The sequence below is a fragment of the Caretta caretta genome, chromosome 19 (genome assembly GCF_965140235.1).
Source record: "Caretta caretta isolate rCarCar2 chromosome 19, rCarCar1.hap1, whole genome shotgun sequence".
Lineage (NCBI taxonomy): Eukaryota > Metazoa > Chordata > Testudines > Cheloniidae > Caretta > Caretta caretta.
The window spans coordinates 8,554,340-8,581,212 of NC_134224.1; the positions used below are offsets into that span (position 1 = coordinate 8,554,340).

General features: G+C 40.6%; 1 protein-coding gene across 2 annotated transcripts; it reads left to right on the forward strand.

Moving 5' to 3' along the window:
• The first annotated feature begins 69 nt into the window (after positions 1 to 69).
• On the forward strand, positions 70 to 26,590 carry RCAN3 (RCAN family member 3). 2 transcript variants are annotated; one of them, XM_048825742.2, is made up of 5 exons: positions 70 to 266; positions 10,317 to 10,561; positions 21,667 to 21,840; positions 22,763 to 22,934; positions 24,144 to 26,590. In XM_048825742.2, exons 2-5 carry the CDS (start codon positions 10,367 to 10,369, stop codon positions 24,353 to 24,355), a joined length of 753 nt encoding a protein of 250 aa, XP_048681699.1. In that variant the 5' UTR covers positions 70 to 266; positions 10,317 to 10,366; the 3' UTR covers positions 24,356 to 26,590. The 2 variants fall into 2 exon arrangements, with proteins under 2 accessions (XP_048681699.1, XP_048681700.1); XM_048825743.2 differs by lacking the exon at positions 70 to 266 and adding an exon at positions 908 to 1,109.
• Positions 26,591 to 26,873: the final 283 nt, after the last annotated feature.

A 26,873-nucleotide genomic window follows, 5' to 3' on the forward strand; every position in this document is an offset into this window, starting at 1 on the left:
GCGCGCTCGCTCCCTTCCCATCCGGGTCACACTTCCCTCCCCTCCCCCGCCACCCCTGTGGCGATGCGAGGACGGGAGCGCGCGCGCGCTCGCGCGTCCCCAGGGCGAACTACAGTGAGCGCGCCCGGACGGGGGGGGGGGGGCCGTTTCCCTCAGCTGCTGCCATCGCTGCTAGCTCCCCCCCAACCGTCTTTCGTCCTGCCCGCCTTCCTCCCAGAGGGCGCCGGGCCCTGCGCGGCGGTCGACTGGAAGCCCAGGCGGGGACGGTGAGTCCTCAGCGCGGACACCGAGCTGCCCCCCCATGTTCTCTCTGTGCCGCCGCCCGCCCCGTCCCGCCTCCTTTCCCTCACAACGGCCCGCCGGGGGAGCCGCCTCGAGCCTCTCCGTGGGGCGGGTGGGCGAGCGCGCGCGCGGGGGAGGGGGATCAGCTAGCCAGCCGCCCTGGGGCGGCGGTGGGTTTCGCAGCCGCCCCGTGCTGGTGGTTTGCGGCGGCGGCCTCCGCCGCGTCTAAAGGGCGGGGATGGGCGGTTGGCTCGGCCGAGTGTCCGTCGCCCCGACCCGTCCCTCCGGGCTGCTGCGGGCCGCAGGCCCCGGGTGTGAAGGGGGAAGGGCTCGAGGAGCGGGGAGAGGCTCCCCCGCCCGCCTGCCCGCCTGGCCCCGAGCAGCGCTGGCGCGGTGGGGGTTAAAGGGGTGGGGGTGGGCCAGGGGCCGCGCAGGAGCTGCGAGTCGCCCAAAGTTTGGAGGCCACCCGATGCAGCAGTGGCTGTGTTCTGCCCGGCAACTTCTGAAGCTTGCCGATCTCTTCTGGGGGCGTGTGATGGTGGATTAACCCCCCCAAAGCTCCTCTCCTTCACGTGGGAATGGCTTGCCTGTTTGCTGCCTGCCTGCAGGCACTGATGGCTCGGCTGTCTCCGGCGCAAACGGAATCCTAGAGCTCCGCTACTCAGTTGTGCGTGTCGAGAATTTAAAAGAATGATCAAATCACCTCTCATGGTGACAGAACTACAAGAATCGAAGCTGCTTTTGTGTGTAGAAGCTCTTGCTTCAAAGCAATTTCTGCACTTCAGAAGATCCGGAACTTGCTGTTGTTTGCAGCTATAATCGATGATGTGAGACATAAAAATAGGCATTTCATTTTAAGGTTACATTTATTTATCTCCAGTTCAGTACGCTGTGATAGAACACAACCTATTATCAACAGTCATGGCGTGGTTAGGCATCACGTGTTCAGTATGCTGTTTTCTAAGTGTATTGTTTGGCTTCCTAAAAAGAAAAGGAGGACTTGTGGCACCTTAGAGACTAACCAATTTATTTGAGCATGAGCTTTCGTGAGCTACAGCTCACTTCATCGGCTTCCTGTGTTTGTATGTTTTAAAATTATCTTAAATGCTCTTGTGGTCTGAGAACCAAAGCAACCTACTTAACCATTTAGTTGACTCTTAATGCCTTCATTTCCCCTTGTTTGTTATAACAGAACATGTTATTTCTAAACTTTGGTGCTGATCTTGCAAACACATTGACCTAAATGAGATTACTCAAGTAGGTAAAGTCACACATGTGTTTGTGTTGGCAAGATTGGTCTTAGACTACACACTTTGGGAGCAGATATGTCTGTCTGTAAAGTGCCATCCATGAATGTTTTGACCTTGTCAGCATTAAAGACTTCTGGAAATTTTCTGACCATTGCACTAGTAATGGTAGGAGACAGGAGATGCTAATGTAAATCACCTGCTGCTGGCGTTCTTTCCGTTCTGTCTCATCTAACAATGCTCAGAGCAGGTCTAGAAAAAATATTAAAAGCATTGGTGGTACATGGTCACCACCTGTTCTTTCTCTCTATTGCTTGAGCAATGGGGGAGAATTTCCCAAAATCCTCATTGTTGACAAGACTGTATAAAGTTTTTTTTAAAAAAAAAAAAACCACCTTGTCAGTATTTCTAAACGTGCATATTATCTCGGTATCTAAGTGTGCCAACCAGATCATACTACTTCTCATTGGAATACAGGAATTAATAAGGGGTCAAGATCAACTGAGTGGCTAAGGCTCCTGGTTTGGTTCACAGAATTGATGTAGTCCTAGTGTATGAGATCACTTAAGCATCTAAAAACGTGAGAGAGAATTCAAAGAACATACATTAGCTAAAGGAAGATACTGTGTTTGGGATGCCTAACTACACACGAACTGCATTGAATACTGATATCTGATTATGCATTTCTATCATTTTCTGGGTTAATATTGAGGGATGGAAGGACAGAAAAAAAAGCAACAACAGAGAAAAATAAAAGTATTTCTGATCTGGCTCCCTGCTCTGGAAAGAAGAGATGGTGGCTCGGTAATCTGAGCCACCATCTTTCCTTCTGGAACAGGGAGCCAGGTCTGGCGAGTTCTAGCTTTTTTTTTTTTTTTTTAGGAGTTAAGCATGGACATACACATACGTGTGTTATCTTCCATTACATTGCCTTACTCAAATATACATTCTTGCATTTACACTTAAACTAATTTATTATTAACATAAATGTATCTACCTAATGTATCTACCTAATGTATAGGATTTTTGTAACATAATCAATATTTTCACATACTTGAGTGGACCAAAATTTGGGTGAAAATGGGTAAAAACCAAATAATAGCTTTTATAAAACAAGAATCTGGTAAAAATCATTAAAAAACCAAAAATGAAGTGTCAAACCCATGAGGTAAGTAAGATTATCCCCTTTTTATAGAAGAGAAACTGAGGCAGAGAGTTTGTGGTTCACAGTGGTGAGCCCATTAAAAATACCTAGATAGAGGTTTCTCTTTGCCCAAGGTCACACAGTGAATGAGGGTCAAAGCCTGTATTAGAGCTTTGGTACCACTCACTCACTACACAGTGCTCCTCTTTCCTGTCTTGACTAGTATCTCAAAAAGATGCTGTAAAATATTTGTATATAGTCTTTTAGAAGGTAGACTTCTCTCTGCACTGCTTGTAATAATAAATTCTTAAATACCATGTGTACATCAATTACTTTATTTGGCTATCCCACTCTAATTTTAGTGGAGCATTGCATGGCTTTGTGATTAGCCCTTCATAGAGTTTAATGGTGGCTGCAATGCCAGCTATGGTGTTCAGGTACTGATATTTCTGGCAAGTCTGCAAAAATAAATATCCTGTAAAAATTAAGAGTTGTAGATTTGTTATTTAATAACTAGAATTAGGGGATGCGTTCTCTTTTTTTTAATCAAAAATAGTTCAAGCTGTGGATCTAAACTACTTGACAGTTTCCTTTCCAATTATTTTTTTACACTTGCAAGGAAGGTTGTAGTGTAAATAATGCAGAACTGCTGATCTTTGCTGCTAGGAGTTTTCTGCTCATTTCATCTGGCCACAAAGAAAAGATTTGTTAAAACTCAATTTTGGCTAGAATTGGCACTAATGTAGATACTAAACCCTCGTTTACGCAGACCTTGCTTGCAGTAGTTGAAGGGAACAGCTGCAGTCTCTTCTGCTGCTTACAGCTACCCAGGCTTCCTCTTTTATACCCTAACTCAGGTATAAAATTATTTATCTGGTGATTCATTTTTTGTCAGTTTGAGGGAAGTTAGTTATCTGCATCATGACACTAGAATTTGTAAGCTGCTACCATCACCCCAGAATAATTTAGTACTGTGCCAAATTGTCGCTTCACAAACCAGAAAATGGTGTATAATATTTTTGTTGCTGCAATCAAACTATTCACAACATGTTGAGGTTCATTTATAGCAATGCTGCACTTGAAGTGGAGTTTACACAGTGTGTAAAGTTTTGTTTACACAGTGTGTAAAGTTGAGTGCATGTCTTTACAGGATAAGGGCCTTTTTTGGTACTTTTAATCAAGGATCTTAGAGTACTTTACAACAGTGGGTAAGTGGCAATTTTCTATTTTATAGCTGTGTAACCAGGTAACAGAAGTTGAGTAACAAGGCATCACCTCAATTCAGCAAGAGGCAGAGCTCTACTGGAATCTACCTACTGTGCTTTAGTCGAACAGCTTCCCTTTTCTCCAGTAATAATGTATATCTATATAGCATTAATATATTTAATAACTTCTTAAATTGATGTTCAGCAAAAGTCAGCATTTTCCTCACGTTAAGGGTGTTTATGCCATAAATGGGGTAATGTGATCATTATGTAGTAGGCTGAGCACACATCTACAAACCAGGAACTCCAAGGCTCTAATCTCAGCTCTGATATTGAGCTGTGTTGGCCTTGGGCAACTCATTTTAACTTCTGCATGTGTGTGTTTTCTTTTCCATCTGCAAAAGAGGGATGATGATTGTCTGCCTCACCTCAGAGTGAGGATGAACTAGTTCGTGTTTAAGGAGTTCAGTGCTAAATGACCGTGTTTTCACATAACACTTACAAATGGGTTCTTGTGTCCATGCTAAGATACTTATTATATGATATTGCTAAACTTCACTAGACCAGTTTAGGTACAATGCAAGGTCACTGTGACTTGTAGCCTCTTTCAGCTACTACATTTTACTTCCGTCTGCATCATATTAGCTGAATCACTTCATGCTATACTTAGCCACTTTACTGTGCGTTGTTTTGTACTGTACCCTAAAATTCTATCTGTATTTACATTGTTTTACTTTGTTGCTTTACTGTGTACAAGCATTGTCTACATAGTGTAGATTGTCTTTTAAACAATTTGTTGTGTATCCTAGTTACAGTACACTTTTCCTCATTGTGTGTTAATGTCACAATTGATTATTGCAGCACCTGATGATGTCAGTGTTGTGAAAGAGTAGACAGTATTTCTGTTATAAAACCCAACCTGTAGGATTTTAAAACTTGTCTGTGTTGGAATTTTGGAATTCAGCCTAATCATGAGTAGATGGTTCTCCCCTCTACTCCCCAATCTGGTTTAAATGTTTCTTTTGGAATGCATGTCCTTCAGCTTCTGTACACTGATTTTTTTTTTTCACTTGACTACTAGGAATGACACATTAATTATTTTATATTCAATTTAAAATGCCTATTATTTACCAGTCATACCAGTTGTTTTTTATTCATTAACTTTGTTAGAATGTAGAGTTGCTTGATTATTAAACTCTGACACCAGCTCCTGACTCTTAAAGTAAAGGCTAAAAAATACAAGGATTGAAAGTGTGTGAGGGTGGTGATTTTGATTCAAGGAGATTTTTCATTCACTTCATCTTCTCTCCAGTTCAGGATTTATGCCTATGAGTCTGAATAACCGCAATTTAACGAGTAAGAGTGAGTTTATCTCAGGAGTGGGATGATGGTGGCTAGTGTTGATCTGTAGCCTACACAATAATGTTTTTCAGTGAATAACTTCTAAATATTTGGCATTTGTTTTTAAATTTGTCACTCCTGTTTGTATTTCAGACATAATGAAACTTACCAACATTGATTTTATATGAACAAGTTTGCTGTGATTAGTAAAATAATGCTAAATCACTTCAGATTTAAATGGAATGAAGTAACTTTGATAAGTACAGTTTTGTAATTCGTTTTGTCAGATAGCAAACACTACATTTCACATATATTAGAAACAAAACATGATTTGATTGCTCAAATTTTTATATAATGTATGATATGCAAAAATCTGTTCTCAAGTACTTAACATTTCTCTAGTGCTTTCCACTCAAAGATCTCATAGTAGTTTACAAACATTAATAGATTAGTCTCACAACCCCACTGTGTCATGAGACTAATCTCCACTTACAGCTAGGGAGACTGAAGCACAATTAGTGAAGTGACTTGCCCTAGGTATCCGTACTAATTTGTAGTTTAACCATTATTAGCACCTTTTTTCAGAGTAACAGCCGTGTTAGTCTGTATTCTCAAAAAGAAAAGGAGTACTTGTGGCACCTTAGCTCACTGTAGCTCACGAAAGCTTATGCTCAAATAAATTGGTTAGTCTCTAAGGTGCCACAAGTCCTCCTTTTCTGTTAGCACCTTGCCCTCCTTCTGACTCTCAGTTCTTTTCTTTTAAATCCAGAGTCTCTGCAAGAGAGACAATAGTTATTTTTAAACCTGTTACTCCTAAAATGCATTGTGCATGTGAAAGCTTTGTGTGTTAAAGATATTTCAGTAGTTGTTGGTCAGTTGACCTACAAATATTCAACCAGTCAAATATCAACTTTGCTTACCTCTGTGGAGGAAACAAATCCACCAGAGAGCAGAACGAATTTCCGCTTGCTTGAATTACCCTTGTGGAATATTTTAACAAACTCAATTTATCCTACTGATGTAATCAAACAAACATGTAGGCTTCTTTTTTGTTTTTCTTCTTGGACTCTTGAGGACACACAGATCTGGTCGCTTTTCTTTCGACCATTCTGTGTTGACAGTTTTAGCGCGCAGAGTGCTGTACCTCACAAGCCCAGCATATGCATCAAATTGTAAATGTAACATGCTATTTTAATGTGGTCAGCTACTTTTCGGATAGCTGTGTGTGCATGTGTGTAATAAGATCCAGGAATCAATACTCTTACTTTTCTCCAAAATCTTTCATTTTGCAGTATATGGTGATGTCTTCTCAGGTTTCAGTGTGAATGCCCCCAGAGCAATACTCCTTTTAAACTCTCAGCCTGGCCAGAAAGAGAAGTTGTATACTTTCAGATGCGAGCCTGTAATTTAAAATTGAAAACAAAAAACGAGGATTTGATTTAAAAAGATATTTACTTTTGTTTTTAAATTTAAAACAACTATAGTTATTTTTTAAATCACTTGTATATGTTCCATGACTACTTTTGTATAAAATCTTTTACATATGCTCTTTTATTGCACTTTTCATGCATGATCTCAAAGCCACTTCCCTACAAAGCCACATTTTACAGAATGGGAACCTGAAGTACAGAGTTTTGGGACCCTCACACCCTGCAGGGTTCTAGAGCCAGGGCTCCAGCCTGAGCCTGGAAGTCTACACAGCAATGAAATACCCCCGTGAGCCCGAGTCGGCTGGCACAGGCCAGTGGCTGGTGTTCCTTTGCTGTGTAGACACACCCTTAAGGTCACACAGTGAGCGTTAGCATATATAGGAGTAGAACCTAGGTCTCCTGTTCCTCAGTCCCATGCCTTTTGCATGTGTTTCCTTCCAGTTTAGTATGTCCATATGCTGAGCATACACAAATACATGCTCACTATGTCTTAGTTACATGAGAAAAAATGTAAATATTCCATCTGCTTTTCAGTCATTGTATTGTTTAGTGTCAGTAATCTGCAGATTAGAGCTCCTTAAATGACATAGTAGAATGTAACCATTTTGAAGGAGCTGTAATGGACTCTGATGTTGATAATCCATGGAGTAAAGAAGTCTGTCTTTTCACTGTGGTTAGGGTTGCCAACTTTCCAAATGCAGAAAATAGAACAACCTTACCCAGCCCCCTTGCCTGCCCCTTCCTGAAGCCCTGCCCCTACCACACCCCGTTCTCCGAGGCCCCGCCTGGACTCACTCCATTCCCCCCCTTCTGTCGCTCACTCTCCCCCACCCTTGCTCACTTGCTCATTTTCACCTGGCTGAGCAAAGGGTTGGGGTGTGGGAGGGGATGAGGGCTCTGGCTGGGGGTGTGAGGGCTCTAGCCTGGGGCTATAAATGTGGGGATCAGGGTGTGTGGGGGGGCTCTGGGCTAGGGTGGGGGGCTGGGGTACAGGGGGGATGAGGGCTCTGGCTGGGGGTGGGGCTGTGGGTGTGGGGTGCTGGAGGAAGTTCGGGGTGTAGGCTCTGGGCTGCGCTTACCTCAGGTGGTTTCTGGAAGTGGCCGGCATTTCCCTCCAGCTCCTTCGCGGAGGCGCGTCCAGGCAGCTCTGTGTGCCTCCCCAGCCTGCAGACGTTGCCTGCGGTTCTTAGCCAATGGGAGGTGTGGAACCGGCACTTGAGGGGGGGGCAGCGCGGAGCCCACATGGCTGCACCTCTGTCTGGGAACCAGAGGGAAGTGCCAGCCACTTCCAGGAACCACGCGGAGCCAGGGCAGGCAGGGGAGCCTGCCTTAGCCCTGCTGCACCACTGACCGGACTTGTAACAACCCCGTCATGCTGACCGGAGCTGCCAAGACACCTGTCAACCCTAACTGGTGATGGTTTTTACTGTTTAAAGATATGCGGGGGAGGGGTTTTGAGAGAGAAAATGAAGGCATTCTCTGTTACAGTAATTAGTTAATTTTCCTTTATCACCCTCTTTGCCTTCCCTCAAACTTCACTGGCTTGATTGGTTCTTCTGTGTCAAGTTCAAGTTACTTGACCTTTTTCAAGGCTCTCAGTAACTCAGCCATATTTAGTGTGTCTGTCCATATGTCACCCTATCTCCCCTCTTCCTCATTATTCATTTAAATCTTCTGTTGTCATGCCTTCTTTTATGCCATCCCTTACAAAGTCCCATTTCTCTGTGCCAAATACCCTTTCTTTCCTCCTTTGCACATCTAAAGTACTTTTCAGATAGATTGTTAACTTTGAGGGGCAGAGTCCCTGTGGTTTAAGCCTTTTGTAAAAGGGGTGAGTCCCCTTGTCATTCTATGAATAATGCAGCTAGTATTTTCAGTGCGATTTGCTCATGGCTCAGTTTGACTTTGTGTACCCTCGCCCTCTTAATGCCCTTGACTGACTGGCCTGGAAGTATCTCTTAAAATTCAGAGCTTCCAAACCACTCAGTATTTTTTTTTAGTCTATATTTATGCTTTTTTTTTTCTTCACTTTTAGATGAGTTAGCCCTCAGAAAATAGTGAATTCTTTACCAGTTACACAAGCACATTCTGGCATGACATCTCTTTCCCCTGGTGTTGTATAATCAATGCGTTTGAAATAGTCTGTTCAAAAAAAGAAAAGGAGACGGCTGTTCCTCTGAAATCTGTTCAAAAAATGTGTGAAACTCACTTTTGCTGGTCAAGTTAGGTCAGATCTACACACAAAATTGCACTGATTTACTGAATGTCTTGATGTTGAGCTGATGCAACTTTGTGCATGAGTGTTCTTAAGTAGGTTGTAAATGTATCCACATGCAGTTTCACTGGCTTACCTAAATAAGTTAACATCACATGTTTGTTTAAACCTTTGTAATTTCTGTGTGTGAACAGGTTTGTTTACATTAGGTCATGGGATGTAAACTGAAATGCCAACTTCCACATATGTTTCAAAAATGTCCTCGTGTATTTACAAGTGTGGTGATCACATGAATATGGAGCCTCAGCACTACAGTGCAGAAGCACTTTATAAATACTTAGATCAGTAACTGGGGGTATCAAATATTTTTTTTCCTCATTTCCACAAATTTTGTCCTAAGAGCTTGCTTTAAACAAACACGAGTTAGCATGGATTGATTTATTTTATTTTTTTTCTCATACACCTATACTGGTTAAAGGTAATGGCATTTTTAGCTGACTGCTTCAAAGGAATAAGCTAGTTAAGCAAATAAAATATTCAAAACAAACAACTGCAGATAGTAAACAAATACATTGGGTGCCAGTTTTTCCAGTGTTCTGCGCAACTTACTCCCCACCCTTCTTCCAGAGATGACACATTAAAATATAGTAATGTGATAATTACTTTTTTCTCACCACAAAAATGCTCCTGTGTTTTATCAAGAGTTGACAACATGTGTTCTATAAAGTGTAGTTGCTTATGCAGAAATAGTTCATATTCTAAGGTCTATGGTTTAGTATCCTATATGATATCTTGTTTGCATTGCATTTTGTTTCCATCTCACATTTATTGAGGATTGCATGTATAGCACTGTGCAGACTACCCATACAGCTTAGAATATTTTTTTTTCTATTCATACAGTGTCTGTTGTGGAAGACACTGTTGATCTAGCGGTTAGAAAAAGGGGCTTGGAGTCAGGAATATTGGGTTTTGTTCCTGGCTGTGCTGCTGAGTTGCAGGGAGCTTGTGCAAGACACTTAACTTTACAGTGTGCATGTTTTTTCCATCTGTAAAATCCGAAGACTGCACAACTCACATTAGCTGGGTGAAGCTTGTTTATAAAATACTTAGCATTTTTTTTCTATGAGTATGTCAATCTAAATGCAAAGTATTATGGCATCGAGGAAAGCTTGTAGAACAGTTTCCTAATACTTTAATGTTCTATTACGCTGACAAAAGTTGTTTACATTTATTAGAATGGATGGTTTCTTACATTCCTTTTCACAGCTCAAACAGGTGAGTCTCAGGTTTATAGGAATGAGATAAAGTGGTTCTGTACTGTAGGCTATAGGCAACCTTCACACTGATTTCTCTTTTCTGCATAAAATGATTCATCTCAAAGAATAACTATAGCAGGAAAATGTGATTTATTGGTAAATTCAGTACTTGTAATCCTCCATTTTCTCTCAACAGATTCCTGCTAGAAGTCCTGGCACATAAAGAAGAGTTGTGTTCAGTGGACAATGCTCAGAGACACTATGAAGTCCTGGAGTGACAGCCAGACAGACATTTACAGCAGTGACCAAGAAGAGGAAGAAGAAATGATCTTTGGAGAAAATGAAGATGATTTGGAAGAGATGATGGATTTAAGTGACTTGCCTACCTCACTCTTTGCTTGCAGTGTGCCAGAAGCTGTGTTTGAGGTACAAGAAGAAAAGGTAAGAGTACATAGGGTATAGTGATGTAAATTGGTGCAATTGTAGTTAGAACATATTTTATCTAAATTTTCAGTATTATTACTTATTCTAGCGGGTGAAAAATAACTAGATTTGCTAACGAGTTCAAATTGTCTTTCAGTGCTGCTTGCCAATGAATTCAAATAGCCCGTCTGCATGCTGATCTCCTGCCTTACATTTTATGGTCCAGGGAGAACTCAAATATTTGATTCCAGGACAAGGATCACTGTTAAAAGAATTGTATTTGTTCACAGTATACTTTGTCAGACCCAATGAATAAGAAATAACAATTTGAAAGTGATTTAAAATTTCTAGTCCAAACAAGGCTTTTTTGGACCATTATCTTATTTTTTTTATTCAGTCAGACATGAGGTTATCCTTTGCTTCTAATGGCAATCAGGAAGAATCTTCTATAGCACATGAGTTCTGTAGACTGACAAAACAAACTATGGCTGAAATGTGAGCGGTTTATGTAATGGAGGAGAGCTTGATCTGTAACTTCCTTCCAGTTTTCATTCACAAAACTATGAATCCTACTACAGTTCTGTCTAAAATTTTGCATGCTGCCTGGGGGAAGGTGTGGTATCAGCTAGGAAACATTGGTCTGCAAATCAGGGATGCTAGATGGTGTCCTTCCATTTAAATCAGCCTCTTAAAGGCAGTGGCAGCGAACTGCACTCCTAAACTATTAATCGCAACAAACAAAGCTATTGAAACTCTACCAAAGATATTTATAGGCTGCTAATTGCAATAGATGCAAAACACAATTATAAAGATCATCAAATTGGATTCCACTCTTACCATCCTAGGGTTTCACTTAAACTTGACCATCCTTTCTTCCCTTCTTCCTCCTTTTTTCTTCCCCTTCCTTTATCCTCCCTTCCGTCAATTATTACAAGGAAACTTCTGCCAAAATGCAGGTTTTGCACTGGACTCTGAAGCTGGGCAGACTAAGACTCATTCTCATCCAGCAGGTGTTTTACAATCTAGGACCCCAGCACTGAGAATGCCTTACTGACAGCTCACCCTAGAGATCCTTGTAGTTTCCATTTCCTGAGGCGAGGGATTTCTGGAGCAACGGCTTGAAATATATGATCTGACTGCAGACAGTAAATGCTGATACTGTAGTCCTTATTCTGTAAGGGAAAGAATGTCAGGCCTATGATTTATAATGCCACTTAAGTATCAATATATTTGATTAGGGCAGCCTTACAAAATTCTGCTCACCTGCTTCCCCATGATAAGTAGGTTTGGATTTTTTTTGTTTTTTTGCAGAAAAGTAAAATATCATTATTTTTTCTTTTATCGTGACAAAAAGCAGGCAAGTAGATTTTGTTTGTGGACAGGTGTATTTTTTGGGACAGTTTTGTGCGAGGCTGGATTAGATATCTTCAAATTCTGATTTAGTAACGCATGTTAAAATTGCTGCCAAAACATACATGTTTATGTCAAACACTCTGTGAAGCACTGGCTTGATTGTTAAGTTTGATTGGGGGGAGGGATAGCTCAGTGGTTTGAGCATTGGCCTGCTAAACCCAGGGTTGTGAGTTCAGTCCTTGAGGGGGCCATTTAGGGACCTGGGGCAAGAATTGGGGATTGGCCCTGCTTCAAGCAGGGGGTTGGACTAGATGACCTCCTGAGGTCCCTTCCAACCCTAACCTCCTATGATTCCAAGTTCTGTGGGTTGAAGATCAATTTTACCTGCGTTTCTTCTGAAAGAAATATTAGAAGAAAGTAAATAATTTCTTTAAACAACCTGTTTCATCGACAATATTTTTTTAAATCTAACACCTCTCTTCCCCGCACCCTCCCACACACATTATTTACCAGTTTAAGTGTTAGTTTCCCTCTACCGTCTTTCCCTTGGAGAGGAGCAATCCTGTAGTTGTATCCCAAATCAGAAATTCATATAGAAACGAATTTGACTTGTCCAATACACTCATTATCCAAAAATGTCAGTGCCCCGAGATATGTGGATAATTGAGTTTTACATCTAATACTTATATATCACTTCATATTTCCAAAACACCAGACAAATATCATAATGCCTCTGAGATATAGGTATATGTAATTATCCCCATTTTTAGAAAGGGAAACTGAGTTACAGAGGGTGAGAGTAGCTCAAAACCACACAGCAGGCCAGTCTTAGAGCAGGATTAGAATGTAGATAGATGTTCCTGGATCCCATGACTGGGTGGAACAAGACTATTACTTTTCTCGCTGATACAGTTTGGTGCTGTAACTAATTATTCAAGGCACAATGAAGGGCTCTAGCCTTGTGGTAATAATGTATCTTTGTTAGAGCTAATCACACAAAGAATTTTTTTGTGAAAAAAGCCAACTTTTCAGCAAAAAATTGAAAACTGAATAATCTGGCCAAAACACAAAGTAGTTTGATTTGGAAATACAGCAGAACTCCATTTATCCAATCTAATTGGGACTGGGGCCAGATTGGATCATCAAAAATTTGGGTAATCTGGAGAATGGCTGCAGCACCATCTAGCTGCCACAGGAGAGATCATCTGCTTCTGGACCTGTGTGCACTTGTTGTTCGGTTAATAAGGAAAGCCAGATAATGGAGGGTCAGATAAAGGGGCTTCTACTATACTGGTGTGGTGTTTCATGGGGATTGTAGTTCATGTGCCTTACACTGCCGTTCTCCTCTATCAGCCAGGCTCTCTGGTCAGATTACATCTTCCATGATGCTTCATACTGTCCTCTCTGTGAGGGGAGCCAGTGCATCATCGGCTTTGGTCTAGTGACCATGGTGCATCATGGGAGATTGTCTGGCTGGGAAGCCTGGTCCACATAGGAGAATGGAAACATGAGGCAACCAGAATAAAATGCCTGTGAGATAGCATGGCATCCTGTCCCAACTGAGATATTTTGGTATTCAGCTAAAATATTTTTCGTTTTTGGTCCAAAATTGAAATCTTTTTGTTTTTTACACTTTCTTTTGTTGAAAAATCAAAATTTTCTACAGCAAGAAGACAATTTTAATGAAAAATGTTGTTTAATTGAAAACCCAGTTTGGCATCGAAAAACAATTTTTGTGGATAAAACTTAATCTGCCTTAATCAGCCTTAATCTGTATATATAGTTTTGTTCATTCCAAAGCACTTCATAAACATACATGCAGCACCACAGAAATGCTGCCATCTCTGGGATGAAGGGTAACAGCCAGGCAGTGTACATGGCATTGCATAACAGTGGGAGAAGGGAAAACAAGGGGCAAGTTCCTGATCTTATTAAGTGTCTTGGGATTTCTTGTGTCCTCATAGAGCAGACAAGGCCTCTGATGAAAAGACCTACACACAGCGAACAGCATAGAGCTCAATTTATCTGCCCCATAAAGGTAAAGAGCTCATCCATCCCTTCCTAAATCGGAAACTGTTTCCAGGGAATCTCGATATTTCAGCATCTTGCTGTAGGACAACTTAAATAACAAACTTGTGCTGCATATTAGACTCTGGAGTTGGGATTCAGCCTCCTACTCCCAGAAATGGAGGTGGACAGCAGGAGGTCAGTGCAGAGTGCGTGTGTACGGACTCTCTCTGCATGTTCATGACCCCTAGATAGAAACAAGGCTGGTAATCTAGATCTAATTTTAGGCCTACCTGCCTAGAGTGCCCATTTAATAGGTAACCTACAATTCAGTAAGGATGCTCTTGTCAAAGATGCTTCACTAGTGGTTTTGACAGCTCTTTATATATCTAGTAGTAAACTATATTGGCCCATGGGATAAGAGTGCATTTTTTTTAGGCTTTGCAAATCCAAAAGAAAAGCCTCAAGGAATGAGGACTCTTATGCAAAGGTTTACTGGTTACAGTACTCTAGAAATATCAAATCTTAATCATCCCTCTTCTTTTACTGCAGTTCAGATAAAACCGCAGATGGCCTGTGTTTAAGAGTCTTTGAAAGGGAAAGGGTATTCTAATCTTCTGACCTATGTCCTGAATACAAATGATACTAAATATAAAAGTGAAATATTGCTAATATGGCTTTGTGACTTTCAGGCTTTTTCCCTTGTTAACATCTGTCCATAATTTCATAACTGCCCTCCAAATAACTTACTGGTAGCTATCTATCAGTTTTATATGTCTTTCCTGCTTGTTAACAGATCACAGGAAGGCCCTGCCCATGCTGAAAACCATGTCTAAATACAGTTGTTGCTAACAGAATTCTACCATGGCTTCCCTAACCCCAGAGGAGAAATACATTTTTTTTTTTTTTTAAAAAGAACCACACTAGCCAAGCCATGTTATAGAGCCACTAGCCTCCATAGCCCAGAATGCAGTTTTATAATACAGTTCTAACACAGTTTTCAGATTGAAAAAAATCCCTGCCTAAACTGGTAATGGAAACAGTGCTAGAATTCTGTTGGCAATAAGTGTTTAAATACATTTCAGATCCTACGGTCTTGGAGGTCTTTTTTTCTTCATTACCCTTGATCACAGAGGCCTATATCACGGTCTTCACTGCATTTTTTCCGGTGTTAGGAAAATGTCTTTCAAAAGCAGGTTTCAGAGTAGCAGCCGTGTTAGTTTGTATTCACAAAAAGAAAAGGAGTACTTGTGGCACCTTAGAGACTAACAAATTTATTTGAGCATAAGCTTTCGTGAGCTAGAGCTCATTTTTAAAAACTTTCTTGAAACATTATTGTACCCGATGATTGGGATAAGACTTGGCTTACGGAGACCAGTCCATTTCAAATCACGGAGAGTGAACTTAAAGAATTACAAAAGGAGAAGTTATGCTCAAGGTGGGCTGCTCAGAATATATCAGCAAGATATAAACCCGATTAAACAATTCACAGAACAGAGAGTGTATATCCCTGCAAAATATACAGGTCGGCCAATTTCCCTTCTCCCAAATAGGAATCTGTAAGATAGCATCAGCAATTTCAGGGAGTAGGGATTTCAATCCCTAGCTCCCCAACATCGCTTCCAGTGGGGAGGGGTAGAGGCAAAAGAGCCCAGCATCCTATAGAACAAATTTGAAACGGTGACCTGTCAGCGATGGCCAGCATACCATGTTTTTAGAAAATCTAGACATTTTGGCTGCTGACTGCTGCCCTTTTCTCGTTTTGCATTATCCTTTAGATACTGTGGTCGTCCAGGATTTGGTCTTTTCGTTGTGTTGTAGGTGTGTTCTTTGTCCCTTGTTGACAGAACATATTTGTCTTTTAACCATTGCCTCGTGCAGATGCAGTTAGTGTGTTAACTAGCGTACACTGGTTTATGTTCTGTGTGGAACTCATTTTGTATTCTAGTGAAGTCATTTGCAGTTATTCCTCCTGATGCAGTGTACTTTGTTCCCTGCAGATATTGCAGTAGCTACAAGGACCTGTCCAGTGGCTTTCATTGTAGAATACCTACAATCTGATGATTTTTTGTTCACTATAATCCTCATTATCTTATCTCCAGTAGCTGCATGAACCTTTATCCTATGAGTCTGATCAACTCATCTAATTCCAGATTTATTTGCTTTATTCCATAGCATTTTCTGCCTCTGCATGTTAATTTAACACCATCTGAAAATGTAATAACTCATGAAATTGTGCCATTTTCAAAGCCATTTAAATATAAGGTCAACCAGAGTGAGCATGATAGTGAACTAGTTTGTCTCTCTCCATGCTTTACATTTTTGTTTTACCAATATCCTCTGCTTCTTATCTCTAAGCCACTTTGCAGTCCAATTTTAATTGCTCTTTTCCAAGTACAATATATCACAGCTATCGACCTTGGAGATCCTTGATGCTAATGCCAGGAGCTCTAGAGCTAAAGGCTCAAAGGGGGGTTAACAAAGAAAATATGTTTCTATTTTTGGCAATGGGTAGCCTCAGGCATCCACACACTAGTACTTCTGTGCCTCACTGACCCTAACAAGGGCGTGTGTAATGGGAGGGTTGTTAGCACCCTGGCACAGAGGCTAACCAAGGAGGTAGCCAATCTGAGAGGCAATCAGAGCCCCTTTTATCCTTTTCTGCTTTAATTTAAAAAAAGAAAAGGAGCTGTAGCTCACGAAAGCTTATGCTCAAATAAATTTGTTAGTCTCTAAGGTGCCACAAGTCCTCCTTTTCTTTTTGCAAATACAGACTAACATGGCTGCTACTCTGAAACCTGTTTTAATTTAATTTACCCTTTCCATGGTTTAACTCTTTTGGGGGTCTGTTTTAATATTAGTTTTAAACAATTAACTGTTAAAAAAAAATCTGTACTATAGAAGCTACTGGAAATGGATAGTGCAGATAGACAGGAGATGAAGCATAAATCAGATATGCAAATAACTTTTAAAGCAGCTTACAGATCTGCACTCGAATAGGGGAGAGGACGTTATATAATAAGAGCTGTTGCTCTGTCAGCCTGCTATAATTGTATTCCTGTGGTGCAGGAGAAAGGTGCCAGCTGTTGAGTTTTTCAAATGGCTTATTTTCAGTTGCAGAGCTTTCATTTTTTCTTCTTTTCCCCTGCAGAAAATACCTGGTTCATCAGCCATCAATGTTATATGTAGTATTACCCACATCTTTTCAGTTTAGTGTGAGCATGGGGCTTTTCTTTTAGTGTGAGCTAGCTTTTCTGGGGACCTACACAGACCTAACTTCCAGCCCTATATGTTGGCACTAAACTTCTACTAAAGATGACTCAAGTGTGGCCCAAATATATTTATATGAGTCATCAGTGAGCAGAAATACATTGGACTACAGGCTGTCAGGAACAGTATCCCCGATAATGTCACGGCAAACCTGGTGACTGAACTTTGTGACTTTGTCCTCACCCATAACTATTTCACACTTGGGGACAATGTATACCGTCAAGTCAGCGGCACTGCTATGGGTACCTGCGTGGCCCCACGGTATGCCAACATTTTTATGGGTGACTTAGAACAACGCTTCCTTAGCTCTCGTCCTCTAATGTCCCTACTCTACTTGCGCTACATTGATGACATCTTCATCATCTGGACCCATGGAAAAGAAGGCCTTGAGGAATTCCACCATGATTTCAACAATTTCCATCCCACCATCAACCTCAGCCTGGACCAGTCCACACAAGAGATCCACTTCCTGAACACTATGGTGCTAATAGGCGATGGTCACATAAACACCACCCTATACAGGAAACCTACTGACCGCTATTCCTACCTACATGCCTCCAGCTTTCATCCAGACCACACCACACGATCCATTGTCTACAGCCAAGCTCTACGATACAACCACATTTGCTCCAACCCCTCAGACAGAGACAAACACCTACAAGATCTCTATCAAGCAATCTTACAACTACAATACCCACCTGGTGAAGTGAAGAAACAGATTGACAGACCCAGAAGAGTACCCAGCCGTCACCTTCAGCCTCCAACAAAAACCTCTCCAACGCATCATCAAGGATCTACAACCTATCCTGAAGGACGACCCATCACTCTCACAAATCTTGGGAGACAGGCCAGTCCTTGCTTACAGACAGCCCCCCAACCAGAAGCAAATACTCACCAGCAACCACACACCACACAACAGAACCACTAACCCAGGAACCTATCCTTGCAACAAAGCCCGTTGCCAACTGTGTCCACATATCTATTCAGGGGACACCATCATAGGGCCTAATCACATCAGCCACACTATTAGAGGCTCGTTCACCTGCACATCTACCAATGTGATATATGCCATCATGTGCCAGCAATGCCCCTCTGCCATGTCCATTGGTCAGACTGGACAGTCTCTACGTAAAAGAATAAATGGACACAAATCAGACGTCAAGAATTATAACATTCAAAAACCAGTTGGAGAACACTTCAGTCTCTCTGGTCAGTCGATTACAGGCCTAAAAGTTGCAATTCTTCAACAAAAAAACTTCAAAAACAGACTCCAAGGAGAGACTGCTGAATTGGAATTAATTTGCAAACTGGATACAATTAATTTAGGCTTGGATAGAGACTGGGAGTGGATGGGTCATTACACAAAGTAAAACTATTTCCCCATGTTTATTCCCCTCCCCCCCCCCCCTTCCTCAGGCGTTCTTGTCAACTGCTGGAAATGGCCCACCTTGATTATCACTACAAAAGGTCCCCCCCTCCCCCCCGCCGCTCTCCTGCTGGTAATAGCTCACCTTAAGTGATCACTCTGGTTACAGTGTGTATGGTAACACCCATTGTTTCATGTTCCCTATGTATATAAATCTCCCCACTGTATTTTCCACTGAATGCATCCGATGAAGTGAGCTGTAGCTCAGGAAAGCCTATGCTCAAATAAATTGGTTAGTCTCTAAGGTGCCACAAGTCCTCCTTTTCTTTTTGAAAATCCATCTCTGTTTGTAAGGACTTCAGTGCCTTCAGCATCGGCTACCTTTCAGAAAGTTAGTAAAACTGTAACATCAGTTAAAAACAAAACTGAAGAGGAAATACTTTCTTAAACAAGCTACCCAAACTGCTACAGTTCTTCCTCCATAGAGCTGACACTATCCCATCTTTCCTTCTTTGTGTGGAAAGTATTGAAGACATGCACCACAAGATACTGGCTTTATAATTTGTTTCATACATGTCTCTGATAAGTGTCACTTGTCACCACACTTCTGCTCCAAAAGCATTACCTGGGCACATGAGGTTAATGTATGGAGACATGCTAGCTCTCTGTCTAATGACACTTGGATAATTGGCTGCCACATGAAATCATTCTGTAAGGTGTTTGTCACGTGGGCTTTCAGAATGCAACCTTCATTGGCATGTAAATTCACATGGAGCCTTCTTTTGAACTGATATGTTTTAGGATTTGGTTAAATTTTCTCTAAATGTAGTTTGTGAGCAGTACTGATTGACCTGTTAGCAAGCTCATCTGAGTTGATTGATTTTAGCAGATAAGGCATTATTTTAGAACAGGCCAGGATTGTGTGTTAGGTCTATAAATGGAAAACTTATTATGCAGGCTTATTCCTAATGCTTGCAAGAACAGAGCTACTTTGATATATTATTTGGCTTTTATCTGTTTTATGAAACTCTGCTTTGTCAGCCTCTGGACATAGATTTCAGTAGCTTGATTTAGTTCTCCCTGTATCTTCTTTTAAGGGGTGAATGCACAGCAGACACACTTACTGAATCACATGGAAAATGTGCTCTGTGTGCACATACTGAAAGTGCATCCAAAAATCAGCTCTTTTGGGGGGGCTTGCGGGGTTATCCTATCCATTCATTTTATTAACTTTTCTAGTGAATTTGGTGCTTGCAAAAGGTGCTGGACTGACAGATCTGGGGTCTGATTTCACTCTCTAGCTACATAATCAGAACAGCATGGACCTGTTTCTCCTATGCCGCCCTCCACACCCAACTTGCCCTCCTGTAGTTCAAGGAAACTTCAAGCTCCATTGGCAAAACTAGTGGAGTTTTCAAGCTGTGCAAGCAGAATATATCTGGACCAAAACGTAATCTTCCCTCTTCCCCCATTCAAGCCCCACTTTGCAATAGTTAAACCTGTAAATAGTGTATATGTATTGCACAAATATTTTTCACATATCACTTTTCGTCTGTAGCTCTCAAAGCTCTTTACAATGGTGGGTAATGATCAGTATTCCCATGTAACTGATGGGGTGGGCACTGAAGCTAAAAGAGATGCCATGAATGTGAAATATAGATATTTAACTTCTATTTTTTTGAAGTATTTTCAGGTACCAGGCCTGCCTCCTAGTCATCTTACAATTTTTGTGATGTTAATGATATTTTGCTATGTCTTTTTTTTTTCCACTGATGCTTTGGTGAAGGCTCGCCCAAACAAAAGGTGAAACTTACTGACTGCAGTGTATGTATAATCAACTAGGCAGTGAACTATTTTATTTCAGCTTTTAAAAGGCAAATACATGAAACATACACTTACAGAAAGGTTGTCAAATGCAGAAGTTAACAAAATCCTTTTCAGGGTTTTTTTTTTTTCTCTGCTGTAAGTGGAAGAAATTAATCATTGGAGTTGCATTTAATAATAGAAAGCAGAAGAATTCAGACAGAACTGACTTATGTAGTGTCATAAGAACATATGAATGGCTATACTGGGTCAGATCATTGGTCCATCTAGCCCAGTATCCTGTCTTCCGACAGTGGCCAAAGCCAGGTGCTTCAGAGAGAATGAACTGAACAGGCAATCATTGAGTGATCCATCCCCTGTCATCCACTCCCAGCTTCTGGCAGTCAAGAGGCTAGGGACACCCAGAACATTGGGTTGCCTCCCTGACCATGAACTTATCTAATTCTTTTTCGAACCCTGTTGTAGTTGTGGCCTTCGCAAAATCCCTTGGCAATGAGTTCCACAGGTTGACTGTGCTTTCTTTACATGAAGCTGTGGTAAACTTGCTACCTATTAATTTCATTGGGTGACTCCTGATTCATGGGTTATATGAAGAAGTAAATAACACTTGCTAATTCACTTTCTCCACACCGTTCGTGACTTTATAGGCTTCTATCATATCTCCCCCTTAGTCGTTTCTTTTCCAATCTGAAAAGTCCCAGTCTTTTTAATCTCTCCTTATATAAAATTAATTCCATACCCTTGCTCATTTTTATTGCTCTTCTATGTATCTTTTCCGATTATAATGTATCTTTTTGAGAGAGGATGACCAGAACTGCACACAGTATTCAAGGTGTGGGTGTACCAAGGATTTATATAGTGGCATTATGATATTTTCTGTCAATCTACCCCCATGGTGTTTTCCAGTGCCATAGGTGAAAGACCCACAAAAGTGGAAATATCTTTATGTTGAGCTGTCACTAGATGGCACCATATGAATTAAGATCTATAAGCCTTTGTTTACATGAGTCCAAATTACTATAAAAATGGAGATGGAATTGACAATAAAACAAGGCTTAGAGTTTCAGGTTGGTTAATTTCTCTTACAAGCTTCTAATAGAAGAGATGTCTAATACATTTGCTGGACAAGTCTGTACTAAACTTTTAAAATCAAGGGGGTGAGTGAACTAGAGAATCTTCAGGTTCTAAGGGAGTAATTTAGTTGAAGAAAGTTAACTGGAGGGAAAAAGTCAAAGGAAAATGTATTTTCACTGAATGAAAATCTTCATTTTGTGTCTGAAGAATCTTTTTATTTCACCTTTAGGAAAGATTCGAAGCACTTTTCACAATCTATGATAATCAAGTGACATTCCAGTTGTTTAAAAGCTTTAGAAGAGTAAGGATAAATTTCAGCACCCCAGAGGCAGCAGCGAGAGCACGGATAGAATTGCATGAGACAGACATCAGTGGGAAAAAGCTGAAGCTGTATTTTGCACAGGTACGATGCAATGTGTAGATGCTCTAAATGCATCCTTATTTCCTCTCCATTCTGTACTTACTGATGGATTCTCTTTCCTGACAGCATTCTGAAGTTCCCTCTAACCACACACACATGCATCCTTTCTCCAATTCAGCGTGAATCTACACATTAGGGACTCTTTTTCCACCTGCAGATGATACAGCTCAGCAATTGGGTGGAAGGTTCACTCTTGAGTGACAAAGCCCTCCCCTCCTCCCCAAGCTGAATGCACTCCTTTCCTTAAAGTGCAGTCCTGCATCTCCTCTCCACAGACACGGGGTCCATGTACAAATTGTGTTGGATTAGTGGCTCAGCATGTGTTCTATACAATGCCAAGTTCATTGTCAGCATTCAGCAAAGTAACTAGAAACAGTCGGAGGAAATTGAGAGGAAAAAGTAGACTTAGGCTATGTCTACACTACGCACCTGTTAGCGACACAGCTGTGCCGCTACAGCCGTGCCACTAAAAGGCGAGCAATGTAGCCACGGTTTGTCAGCAGCAGAGAGCTCTCCCGCCAACAAAAACTTCCACCCCCAACAAGCGGTAGTAGCTTTGTCTGCTGACAAAGCGCTGTTCACACCGGCGCTTTTCGTCAGCAAACTTTTGTCATTCGGGGGGGGGGGGGTTCCACACCTCTGACTGACAAAAGTTGAGTTGTTCAGGTTCCAGTGTAGACAAAGCCTTAGTATTACGAAAAACTTTGTGACCATGAGAGAAGTCTCCCAAGGAAGTGGTGTAAATTCTGTTGCTTGCAACTTTTAAAGCTAGACTGGATAAAACACTAGAAAGGTGTTATGAAGAACAGTCCTACATTGCAAGAAAACAATATCTTTTCTTTCTCTATTAGATCCTCTAGTCTAACTTCTGTGATTCTGTTATCATGGTGGCATTGTTTTTCAGGTCCAGGTGTCCAGTGAAGTAGGAGACAAGTCCTACCTCCTTCCCCCAGAACCTGTCAAACAGTTCCTGATATCGCCTCCTGCATCTCCACCAGTTGGGTGGAAGCAGAGTGAAGATGCAACTCCTGGAATAAACTATGACTTACTCTGTGCTGTTTCCAAACTGGGTCCAGGTAAGAATGTCTTCCTGCTTTTGTTGCTGTTCTGCTTCAGAAATGTCTGTTCAGTAGCTTTCTTCTCCTCTCTAGGAGAAGGAATGGAGTATAGACACAGATCTCCTGTTTGTCCCTACATGGTTGCTTGTGGGGACAAAATGGTTCTATGCCTTTTCTGCCAATTTCTTAATCGATTGGCGAGAGCTTCAAAGTTTAGCACTCTGCTGGATTGGATGCTCTTGAGCGAGAGCCACATATTTACTTAATTTTGCCAGTGAAATCTCAGTGCATATTTAATTGAATGAGAAACACATGGAAAGGTTCAGTTAGTTGGAGTGATCTATCTTAGCTATTTTCTAGAGTGCCAATCACTGCCATATTTAGATATGGTCACCATGTAATTTAACTGTCAAACCTTTTAATTGACCTTTTCTGGGGACCTTGCCATTTCTTTCCCCTGACAACGGAAACTCCCAATTTCTCAGTGCATGGTGTGACATGCTTTGTTACTGACTTGATGTGTTACTTTGGTCAAAAATCCCTTTCCCTCACTAGAACTCCGTTTGTTCATTTGTAAAATGCATAAAGTAGTAACACGACTTACTTCAGGGGGAGGCTTAATGTTTGCAAAGCTCTTTTTAGATCCTCTGAAAGGTGTGGTAGACGTGCATAGTGTAAATGATATTGCTTCAGTTTTGTATGCAAATTAAGACAAATATAGCTATAAACCCTTTAACGATGCATGTAAATTTGTTTCCATCTCTCCCTCCAAAATATCAATTAAGTGTTATTAGTGTGCAGAGAGCACAACTTACCAAATATGGTGGCAATGTATTTCAAAACATGTAAGCAGCGCTAGTCAAATCAAGTATGAAAGTGGACTAAACTAAAAGATGAAAAGGAATTAAAATGAATCTTTAGGTTTTTAGTACATCATTTACTGTGAATAATAATGGAAACATGTTTTGAAATAAAAATAGTTCAGTGATTATTTTTTTATTTCCTGTGGGATGGTGGTGTAGGTTGCAGAGTAACAGCCGTGTTAGTCTGTATTCGCAAAAAGAAAAGGAGTACTTGTGGCACCTTAGAGACTAACCAATTTATTTGAGCATAAGCTTTCGTGAGCTACAGCTCACTTCATTGGATATATATAGGTTATAGGTTGGTTACTTTGAGTTTAACTGTCGGACCTTTTCGCTTGCTTTTTCTTTGTGTTGTACTCTATAGGGGAGAAATACGAGCTTCATGCAGGAACGGAGTCTACTCCTAGTGTAGTCGTTCACATTTGTGAAAGTGAAACAGAGGAGGAGGAGGAGATGAAAAATCCCAAACAGAAAATCCTGCAGACAAGGCGCCCGGATCCTAACAATCCAACAATACTAAATGAATCTAAAACATTTGATTGTACACAGGAGGTAGGGGGTACCATGCACTGCTAAGTCTTGTGATGCTGTAAACAATATCTATATGAGGATATTAAATTAATACATGTATTGATGTCTGCATTGCTGCATTATATATGGCAGCGGGAGATTTTACTTGTAGTTGTCTCTCATGTTCAAGTTCTTAGATGCCAATATTCTAAACAGCACTTTAATATTAAAGGACTAACCCCCCAAATGTAGCAAATCCACCAGATTTAAAATAATGGCAAAGCAAGAGTTTGGGGTTTTTTTGAAGATATGTTACCATTTTCTTGATATTGTATAGCACGATGTACCAAATGCTAAAACAATATCTTATCAGTACCAGCTATAATGTTGGTTACAAAATAGTTTCTTCTGTAACAGTCAAATGTGGTATTTTTTGTGCTGGTACAACAGCTTCTAATTAATATATTGATTAAATATAAGTGTAATATACAGTGTACACTAAAATTCCTACACAGATTGGCCCATTTTTGAACATGTTCTGGTTACTTTTCTCAGAAATGCCAAATACTTTTTATTTTAAAGGTACCTTTATGATTTGACATGAGGCACAAATACATGTGCAGAATTAAATAAGTTGTAGTTGGCAGAACTGCAATTAGGAAAAAAAATAAAGAGGGAAAACCACAGACCACTTAGGAGGCAGATGGAGTTTGCCTCTAAAATATTATGCTGCTGTAGGGTGGTGTTACACTGATAGGTACAATTGTTCGCATTGACAGTTGATTAAAATAAAAACGGACTTACAGTATGTTGCGTGAAACATGGTTTTGCCTATAGAATGTTAAGCCTCCAGCCCTCTCTAACAATACTGTAATGTCCCCCTGTCATGGAGATGGCCTACATAATATGTAAAGTGAATAATCATTAGATTATGATTGTGATGTTAGAGGATAAGAGGTCCAGGGTTAGTTTTTAACTTTTGCTCCTAAACTTTTACAGTTTGCTTCCTTTTTTTAAGACAATCAGTTGCTAGATTGGTTCAGCTAATCTCCACTCTGTTTTTACCCAGGTTGCACTCCTGATTTACTGTTCTGATTAAAAACATGGTATTTTTCATGGCATCCTGTATGGCTGATAGCATATCTGCAACTTCTGAAATAGGAAGCACCTTTTGAAATATACATTTGTGGTTTTGTGAATTTCTGTGTTAAGTGTTTTAGTAGGAGGAAATATGCCTCAATATAGTGGCACATGCTCCTATGGTTTTATGCTATTTTATAAGCAACCTTTTTTAGCCTACACAGATTTTTTTCTATAAAAAATAGTTAAGAAATTCTTCGTGAACAAACTAGGCTGTTTAGGTTCATATTTGATTCTGTACATAAATCACTCTGAAATTGGCCTTTACCCAAATCATGATACTGTTTTTTAATTATGTATAAAGTGTTTATTGAACTCTCAAAAGCATTTTGACTTGATTGACAGCAAGAGAGTGCATTAATGGTGATAAATTCAAACAGGCACAGTAGATATGACTTCAGTATTGTGTCAGCTATTGATTCTTTCCTGCCATCAACTTCAAGTTGCAAGATGGGATCCTGCAGGCAGGTCCTCGTTTTGGAGACAGGAATAGTATACATTTGAGTTGAGGGGTGGGGGGGAAGTAAGAAAAATCTTTCCTCTTATGTGTCTTGCCTGTATTGACATAACATTTATGTAGCTCTTTATTATCAAGCCATTCAAAGCCTATCTTACCTTTTTCACTGTTCCCCACCTCCAGTTGCAAACTTATATTGTCAGTAGGGACTTGTGCATTGTAAAATGCTAGAAATCAATTTGGGATTTTCTGTAATGTTACATTTTTGTTAGTTGCTCATTCACCCCCTAGTAAATGTTGTTATAAAGTGGAAAAACTTCAGGAATGCCGTCTTATTAGGCAAATGATCAAGTCAGTAATGCTATTGTGAAAGTAGCTTGTGTGAAATGTATGACGTGCATTCCAGCATAAAAGATCCATGGTGTAAAAAAAGACATGGAATAAAAATAACAGTGCCATTCAATGTTTTCCATTAACTGTATCAAGCTTGGGCCCATATGGAATATGTAATTTCTTTTTTGGAAGCTGGGCATCCTAACAAAATCTGTATGCTTGCAAGTTGAACGAATCGTCAACACCGAGGGTTTCTGGTTTGTGTTGGTCTTCGTTCAGATTTGTGGTGTTTGTGTATAAGCAAATTAGGAGTAAGACAACGTTTGTGTGGCTTAAAAATACTGCCTTGAATTAAATATAAAAATTGCCCATGCACGTCCACGCTCTGAATGCTTGGCTTTGAACTGCTAGTGCCTACCTTGAGCTAATTTCAGCACTGCAAAAACTGTTGATTTTCAACATGTTTTGTAAGAACAAACTGTTCTCATGTTGTTTTTGTTTTGGTGAGGTTATATCATTTTATCCTAAAACTGGAAAATGCCAATATCCCAGTCCCTTATTGTAGCTGATCAGAACATTCGCCTTGGAAAGTTTTGGGTGGGAGGGTCGTTTTGTTTTTCTTCTTACTAAACTCAGTTTCTCCAACTCAGTTGG